Below are 9,060 nucleotides of genomic sequence, written 5' to 3'. Positions count from 1 at the left end.
CTCAAAAATATTTTTAAAAAACAAACAAAAATGTAACCTCCTGTAACAAATGTACGTAATCATAAGCCAAAAAAGTTGGGAAATGCTACACTAGGCCTCAACCTAAAAAAGGCAATGAGAATGAATAAAGTCCCACCAATTTCTCTACTCAAGCAGTCACCTAAAATTTAAGAAGACTAGATCAAAAGTGGCTGGACTGCCTACGGTCAATTCCAGATTTTAGAACCATGATGTGCTCTCACTCAGCTCACAGCCTGTCTGGGATCCACAATAGTTCAGCTTTTATTTACTTCAACTCCAGAATGTAAGTTTTACTTTATGTATAAATCCTTCGGTTTGATATGTAGAATGGGTCATAGTGGTACGAAGCCTCATTACCAATGACTTCTCTCTCTCCCTCCCTCTCTCCTGCTCGGTGTGTCTTATGTTTAATTATTTCTCTGCCTCCTTTAGTAATAATGAAACATATAATGAAAGCAGTTTTTTTTTTTGCTGTAATGGAGGCGAGGCTCAGTGTATTGGAAGCACTCCTCCACTTCCCTGCAGTTCCCGAGCAGCCGGGTCACCAGAGCGGCTTGGTAGACTTCCCATAACAAGAGGTGTAGCCCTAAGCCCCGGTTGGCATCCTTAAATTAAAATATAAATTGAATTAAATTAGATTTACTCAATTAAATCCAATTGAATGAAATCAATTCATTGTATTCAATTAACTTGATGGTGACTCTCCTTGATAGAAAGTAGCGAAGGTTTGTTCAAAAAGTCACTAGATTTGTTGCTCGGTGCTTCATGGAAAGAAATGTCATGAAAGAGTCTGGAAAAAAAATCGCTAAATCTAGGGTCAAAGTCCATGGAAAGGTAAACCTCCTGTGCACCAGTCAAGGCAGTAGTAGCAGATCCATCCAATCAATCACACCACTATAACCAATCCAGCTTTAGACTGAGGAAGGACCGCCTACTTAATTAACATACTGAAACAGAGATAAATAAATAAATGTAGAAATGTAAAAATACAGAAATAGCATTTTTTTTATTACCAAATGTTTTCATTTTGCATTTAATTGTTGTAATTTCGACTTTATTTTTGTATTTATACTTTAATTTATTCATACTTTCATTTTTGTCCAACTCCAATGGTTGTAATATCATCAGTCAGTCTGTCAGTCAGTCAGTCAGTCAGTCAGTCAGTCAGGGACACTCCAGATTATTGGGCTGGCCCCGCTGTTGCGGTCCAGCCAAAAACACAAATAATAGTATCTCATATGATTTTATCAACATCCCTGTAACACACCTGGGACAACAGAGGCTAACTTGTGTCATAGACTGCTTTCCACTTCAAATCATTTCCATTTTCAGCTGGATGATAACTGAGGCTGTTTCCTCACCTCGGCTCAGCTGAAACAACCCTGAGTTCACTGACAGGATGCTTCCTGCATACTCTGAGAGGAATCTGAGTGGTATAGTTACATCTTACTATAAAAGCTACATGCTGGCATCTACTGTTCATTTTGGGTACAGTACAGTTTACTCCACTGTAGATCAACAAACCAACTGATGCTTTTTCACAGTGGACAATGACACAAAGACAGCAAACAAACATCTAGTGTTTTAATAATTATATTCTGTATTATTGCATTGCTAGTTTTAATAGATGCATCATAAGAAAGTGTGAATGATGTTTATGGGAAAAAAAGTAAAAAAAAAAATGATTGTGTTATTAAATATATAGTTGCTTCCATGTTTAGACAATTTCCATCCACAATTATTGAACACACATATATATATTTGATAACAGCCACTGAAATGTGTAAAAATGCATCAAATGTATCATGAATAATCCATGACATGTAACTATACTTATACTAAACACAGTCAAAGAGCATGAGAGTGAATTAATGCTGATTCAGGCTAGGACTGAAATGGCATTTTCCCTCTCTCTACCCTCTCTGTCCTTGGTCAAAAACTACCTCTGCACTCAGGTAAATCTCTGTAACATTGGTTGATTTTCACTTGAGGTTTAAAGCGAGCATTTGGTCAAGGTTGTGTAAACAGTTTTGAAAGGCACGAGATTATGTTACAGTCTGTACATCTGTTCATTTGGTGGAAAGAAAAAAGAGCAATACCCTCCATTGGCACCTGGAGTAATATGCTGTTCCGTTGTACAGCACAATTTTGAGCACAGTATATCCGAAATATAACAATCACTCACCAGCAACTAATATGTAAAGAAAAACATTAATACCCTCTGATACCTGAGGAAATGTTTTCCTAAGCAAAGAACTACATACGTAGTACATTCCCTTTCTTACACCAAGCTGCATAGCTCCTGCTTAACTCTAAGCAACGAATATGTAAAACATTCAAAATCCCATTTTCAGTTGAGTGAGCTATATATTCAAGTATTAAAAGATCCATCTCAAAGTCTTAAAATGCTTAATTATTTACAGTTCTCCCTCTACTAAGCATTAACAGCTAGAGTGATATTAAGGCAAAGATTTGGAGAAATGCTGTGAAACCCCACAGCTTTAGATTGCATTAGACTATAGAAGAAGCCACTGACTGCTGTCTGTAAAGTCAGTAAATAACCTCTGACTCGTCTCGTGCCAAAGCTGGAGGCAGTGTGGTTCCACATGGTCCCTGGAAATGGTACCTGTGTCACATCACACACACAGAAAAACAAGGAGACACTGAAGGTCAGAATTTTAGGTTGACGACTACAAGGTCAGGTAGAGTTGAAAGTGCTTTGGAGTGGGCGACTGATTCAAGGTTAACAAATATTGTGAAGCGGCCTGGATGTTGCCTATGATGCCAGTGGATGGCGCTACATATCTGAGTATAATATAATATGAATATACTATAATGTGATATAAATATAGATATGCAACATCACTTATAATTTACATAATTTCATGCTATTTTTAGTTTTTCAACATACACCCAGCTTCTTGACCGACTTACGTGAAGTACTGGGATTTCGGCGTTGTTTGTGTGTTGAACTCTGCCACTGGAACGCCTCTGGATGCAACCCGCGGGCCAAACATGGCTGCTGGGTAAACGATTGAAGATGTGCCCACCTATAGATAAACACAGAGAGGGCAATGACACCAGCATCAACTTGAAAACCACTGTACAGTATTGTATTTCAGGTCCAGTCCTTGAGAGATTCTGAACAAATATTGTTATATAATAATATTACACAATAGGAGAATATGACATGTACGCATGTAATAATGAGGAGAACTCACCACCAGACAGAGATCACAGATTTCCATCTCTTTTTCCACTTTGGTCAGGACATGAGAGTCCAGAGTTTCTCCAAAAAACACAACGTTGGGCCTTAGAAGACCATGGCAGTCACTTTCGTCACACCTTGATACAGCAGCAGAAAACAGTACTTGCGTGATTAGTTGTGTCATACTGTATTTATCACACCATATTTAATCATTAATTAATCATTATAACACAAAAGGGTAAATCCATGCAGACACAGTCACTGCTTGCGATGTGGGCAGAGGTGCAATTTGCTTGATAGTTAAACCCATGAGTGAAGAAGCTGCAGTTTTTTTATCCTAGATAACTCAATGATGAAGTAGAAATTGCATGCACTCTCAGTGTGTTTAAACTCAATATCTCGTCAACGTACAACTCTTTGGCCATATTGTTTTTTTAAATGACTTGACAACCAAAGGTCTAAGAGAAAAGTTGAAATATTCACAGCACACCACTGCCCCCAAGTGGAAGCCACGACTTCACTATTACTAACATGGGGACTCAAGTACAACATTGGAAACCCCAGGTTCTCTTAATGCATAATGAAAACACTTGGAAACAAGTAAAAATTGAGATGGAGCTTAGACTGAGAAGACCTGAGAAGAGTTAAGATCCAGGACCAGAACGGAGTTCATGGAAGCACAGGGTAAATTTGATTTAGGCTTTTCATTTAATTTGTGCTCACACTGATTTAACAAGGCAGCAACTCATCACACAATCAGACTTAAGATGCACAACATTGCTTTTAACAACTACATATATAAGCCAATGTAACAGGTGGTGAGGGAGAGCTGGGACAGATCTGATCTTGAAGGAGCAGCAGGTTCAACAGAAGCTCAAAGCAGAGCAGATGGAGGGTGGAAATGGTGGTTGAGACAACTAAAGTCTCACAAGAATACCAAAATGACCGTACTCAAATTTGTTTTTATTTAAAGAGTGCAATTGGTAGTATACAGAGATCCCACAGTTTATAAATTACTAAGTTAATATTTAATGAGATAATCATTTATTCATTACATCACACTGCCTGTGTGCTGCCACAGAGATTTCTGTACAGCACAGTACAGTCCAACCACAACCTTCCTTTTTAACATACTTGCATCTGCTCTTTATATACAGAGAATTTTCCCTGCACACAAAATTAAGCAACCTGGTCTTCCCTCCTGGTGTTTGCACAGCCCCCCCAAATACATTTACAATTAATAGAGAGAGAGAGAGAGAGAGAGAGAGAGAGAGAGAGAGAGAGAGAGAGAGAGAGAGAGAGAGAGAGAGAGACACTGCTGACATGTGGAACACACTTAAGACCACAGACAAACTGTTTTCAGGCTGGTGTGCCTGTTTAATAAAGGAAAAATCCAGGCACAGTTGGCATTTGAGAAGCAACACAAAAGCTTAGTAAGTCTGACCCTTAGCATTATTAATATCAAGTGACATTAATCCCACCTTGGCAGTTTATCCACTGGAATCTGGGCATCAGCAACATCTGGGTCAGGTGAACTGTGCATTAACAGAACAAACACAGTGAGTGAAATAGCACTTTATCCAAACAGGGGTCAACCTGAAGAGATCAGGCTACAAATCCTGCATGTTTATCAGTTCGTGTATACTCCAGAGGTGCTGCCTCTTACCCTTTGTCCTTTAGGGCGGCACATATGGGGCTACGCTTGTTCAGAGTAACATTTCCACAACTCACACAGCGCGTCTCCATCAGACTGCCTGCAGTTACACACAGAAAATGGGTATGGGAATCAAGAACAGGATGCAGTTGGCAACCAGATCCAAATTGTACGAACCATCAGAATCGTATGCCCCTGAGCTTATCAATTCCTTTTATCGATGCCAGGAAGTTTTTCAGAGCTGGGCAGGCGTATATGCTGAGTACGCAAGTTGCGTAGGGCTCTGCAAATTACGCAAGGACCCCGCCTCCCCCTAGTGTCAAACTGGGTGTCAGTGTTTACAACTTTGATGAAAGGATGAAGTGGAACTATCCTCCTGGTCACGAAAAGAGAAAAAAAAAACACTCCAAGAGAGTGAAATGCAGGAACAGCAATCAGGTAAACTTGTGCTCACCTCTTCAAGTTTGATGTCAGTAAATATCAGGAGGCTAACGTTAAGTGGTAGCTTGCAGTGCATTTCTCTCTAATCTGTCTGTCTCTCTAACCTATCTGGGCAGTGCTTCTCTGTCTGTATCTTGCTTATCAGCCACTTCTGGCTCTGCCCTGTGTCTTTGTGTTGATTAAATTAGTGACTAACTCTGTGTTTGTCTGATGCATGGTAGTTTTTAGATTTGTCCCAAATCGGCCCCTCACCATGAATCTTGAGCACGTGTTTGGACCCAGCCTGTCGGTGAAGGTCATCTGTGCACTGGGTGATGACAACCACGGAGCGTCCCTGCTTCCTCAACCTGGCTTCGCACTCTGCTATAGCCTGATGGGCAGCACTGGGCTTCTTGTTCAGCGCCAGCTCCCTTCTGTAATGGTAGAACTCCCAGACTCGAGACGGGGTGCGTGAGAAGGCCTCTGGAGTAGCCAGGTCCTGAGGATGCATCAACAATGTGAATGTCTTAAGTCAGTCAACCCTCAAATGCTAAGAGGGTACCAATCAAAAGCGTCATCTTCAGAGGAAAGAATTAGACAGATAACAAAATGTAGCAGATTAGGTTTAAACACCTCAATTAAAGAGTGAGATTTTTTTTTTTTTTGGATTACGGATAATTGTTGATTCTTTCCTGGAGGTAAATCCTACTGCAGCCCACCACAAGAATCCAGATTATGCAACAAATACCATTTCTTTCTTTAGTGGCTATTGCTGCTGAGATAAATCCACTGAGCTGTGAAGATGTATTATGTAAACATAAAATACACCCACTCCACAGCAACAACTTTGAACCACAGCTGGAAATCAGACCAAACACAAGACTTTGACCTAAATAAAAAGACAGTAAAAACCGATAGATAAATAAATAAATAAATAAATAATATAGTCACATACAAACATGTGTGTGTGTTTTGTTTTTTTTGTAAATTACCTGAGACTGCCACTTCCTCCACTTCTCATTTTCTCCCCTGAAAGTTGGGACTCCACTCTCCGCACTCACACCTGCGCCCGTGATGATAACTATGTGCTTTGCTTTGGAAAAGTCCTTGCGGAATTCAGACATGTCTGGGAAAACAAAATGAAAAGCATCTTACTAATTAATTGCTTTTTAAGTGTCTTAATATTAAAAAAAAAAAAAAAGAGAACAATGTGATTTAGCTATTACTATTACTATGAGACAATGACTGGTGTGATATCACTTTGAGTGATCAATGTTTTTACTCTTAACTGATCATTTCCAACATGTATAATTTTTACAATAGTCCTAACAAAATGTTGTGTAGGGAGGGGTTCTCTGGATGCTACAATAATTCAGTAAGTATTACAATTAACATTATAATGTTTGAGTTCTATATTATAATGTTCTTGTTGCCCTTTCCACAGACCTTGCATTAGTAAAATCAGGAACAACTGATTTATCAAAGAGGTCAGTATGTAGATTCACAAATAAGCTATCATTAGACAATTACAGTAACTTTTCATGATCTAAAATCTGAAACTTCTTGTTTGTTACTCATTAATTATCAGTTAAGACTTTTAAGCTTTTAACTTAAATGCTACTCAGATATTTGTGCACCATATTGTCAAGTGTTACTAAAAACATTTCATTTCTATCCTGTCAGGAAGGATGATGACTGATATCCAATGGCTGATATCCATTGTTTAATACAGGGCTAACACTGATCTGACACATCACCAAACCAACATCATATACTGTCAACCTAGTACCTTTCATTTTACCTGAATTGGGTCTTGCTGTCTCTATCAAAGGTCCTTTTGTCACATGAGTAGAGCACATGCGAAGGCCAAGGGCAAACACAGCTCGACTTTGGAGAAGCATTGTCACTGTTTCAGAAATACAGTTGAACAGGGGTAAAAACACAAAGGACAACACAAAAAGAAAATAAATTATTGTACAGCCTCACTTTTTATATGTAATTTCTGTTCCAACTAGTTGTTTTCACTATGTAGTTTAGGCATGAAGACTTTTTCTGATTATATTATATGTGTTAGGACCGGATTATATAACTGGTCCTTTTGTATATTGAATGTGAACATGGCAAATCATCTGTATTGAATGTGAACATGGCAAATCATCCTTCAATCTTAACTGAGTCAGATATGGATCTCTTCCTGTTGTGCAGCCAAACATTGTTCAAACTTGTGTAAAAATATGTCATGCTTAACTTGGGGAAAATGTCTATTACATGATGCACAAGATGTCCAGAATATCTCCATTTAGTGTAATAGTGCAACATAGTGTTTTGTTTTGAATATTTTACTCATAGCTGCAAAGAAGTTTAGGAACAAGCACATACTGGACACAGAATATGTTGTGCTGTGTGAAAGAAATGCTCTAAATAATTACGCTTAAGGATTCATTTAAGTGAATAAATCAAGAGAAGTGATCCTGTGTGCAACTGTAAAACTGCTTCAACATATCAAAATGAAAACAAGACATGGCTTCAAGAATGCTTGAAATGTAGTTGTGAAATCACACAATCACAGATGTCGACCTGATAAGGCAAGAAATGTGCATAAAACTCTTTTTAAAACAAATAAGTTGGCTGTAAAACTAAGAGGAAACTTTTAAACAGCCTACTTAGAAAAACTGTAAGTAAAACTAGCAACTGGGTGCGTCCCACAAAGGCAGAACAAACTAAGAGTTTAATGTGTCTGAACTGGTTTTACAAATCAAACAGCTGCAACTGCGTGTCCTTACAGGTTACAGCTAAGTTGCACCCGCTGTTGTGGCTGTTTGTTGGTCATTTTGGAGATAACCAACCGGTCACTTACGTTCAAAAGGAAGGTCCATGGAGAATATATTGAAAGTAGAAGACTAACTTTACCTGATATGTTGCTAAAACATACAACGCTAACAATAACGTAGCTTGTAAGGTCGTGAGCTAAGTTAGCTAGGACAACTCGTCGTGCTCGCTGCCACAAGTAGACACTAACGTACCCATTCAAACATGTATTACTAGGTAATTTCACCTGAAAACAGAGCCAATACATGCCTATTTAAATGACATTGCCTTATTTACCTTGCAGTACTTACTTAGCTGGGTGATATTTCCTCTTTAGGAGCCGAAATCCACACAGACTTGACGCTTGTTTACCTCTGTCAGTGCAATTAACACGAGAGGCCGTAAACGTACCACACTGTCGTAAACCCCTCTCTTAAAAAATGCACGAAAACTGTTGTTAAAGAGGTTAAAGGGAGAGAAAAAAATGTGTCTAAGAGAGCCATCTGGTGGTTAACTGCTGTAAGTGTGGTTCATTCAGGATGATTCATTCATTCTCCTCAAGGTAGAGACACAGCAGCCAACACCAAGAAATAAGAATCTGTTATTGTTTGTTTGTTTATTTAAAAGAACAAAACAAATACATATACAATACAACTGAAATCTTGCCTTATTGTGTTTTTACTAAATGTTTTTCTTCTTGTGGGACAAAAAAGATCTGGCCTGAACTAAATTGAACAAAAACTTATCACATATTTATTAATCTTTTTATTATTATGATTTCTTTACTTATCTAATAGTATACCATGTTGTATTATGTAGTTGTATGGTGTATATATATATATATATATATATATATATATATATATGTGTGTGTGTGTGTGTGTGTGTGTGTGTGTGTGTGTGTGTGTGTGTGTGTGTATATATGTAGTAATGTGAAAGCCATTTGTTG

At 38.3% G+C, this 9,060-nt stretch overlaps 1 protein-coding gene across 2 annotated transcripts; it reads right to left on the bottom strand.

Moving 5' to 3' along the window:
• Positions 1 to 1,591: 1,591 nt before the first annotated feature.
• LOC111670468 (NAD-dependent protein deacylase sirtuin-5, mitochondrial-like) lies at positions 1,592 to 8,537 on the bottom strand. Of its 2 annotated transcripts, none has more exons than XM_023427186.2 (9): positions 8,423 to 8,537; positions 7,105 to 7,209; positions 6,296 to 6,429; positions 5,577 to 5,802; positions 4,896 to 4,983; positions 4,711 to 4,764; positions 3,243 to 3,366; positions 2,956 to 3,071; positions 1,592 to 2,647 (listed from the first exon to the last, which is right to left on the bottom strand). In XM_023427186.2, coding segments are annotated over exons 1-9 (924 nt in total). In that variant the 5' UTR covers positions 8,424 to 8,537; the 3' UTR covers positions 1,592 to 2,571. The 2 variants fall into 2 exon arrangements, with proteins under 2 accessions (XP_023282954.1, XP_023282955.1); XM_023427187.2 differs by having other exon boundaries at positions 8,409 to 8,497.
• Between the last annotated feature and the right edge of the window lie 523 nt (positions 8,538 to 9,060).

Source organism: Seriola lalandi, unplaced genomic scaffold (assembly GCF_002814215.2).
Source record: "Seriola lalandi dorsalis isolate HSWRI2012SDOR001 ecotype SW California unplaced genomic scaffold, Sedor1 jcf7180002054855, whole genome shotgun sequence".
In the NCBI taxonomy this organism is placed as follows: Eukaryota; Metazoa; Chordata; class Actinopteri; order Carangiformes; family Carangidae; genus Seriola; species Seriola lalandi.
Note: the sequence above shows the minus strand (reverse complement) of the source record. Positions and strands in the feature narration are given on the sequence as shown.

Excerpts from the sequence above, each read along its gene's own strand:
- LOC111670468 (XM_023427186.2), bottom strand. Across the intron at positions 3,367-4,710 it reads CCAGTGGATAAACTGCCAAG|GTGTGACGAAAGTGACTGCC; the intron begins GTGGGATTAATG and ends TGCTGTATCAAG. Across the intron at positions 3,072-3,242 it reads TCTGTGATCTCTGTCTGGTG|GTGGGCACATCTTCAATCGT; the intron begins GTGAGTTCTCCT and ends GTTTATCTATAG.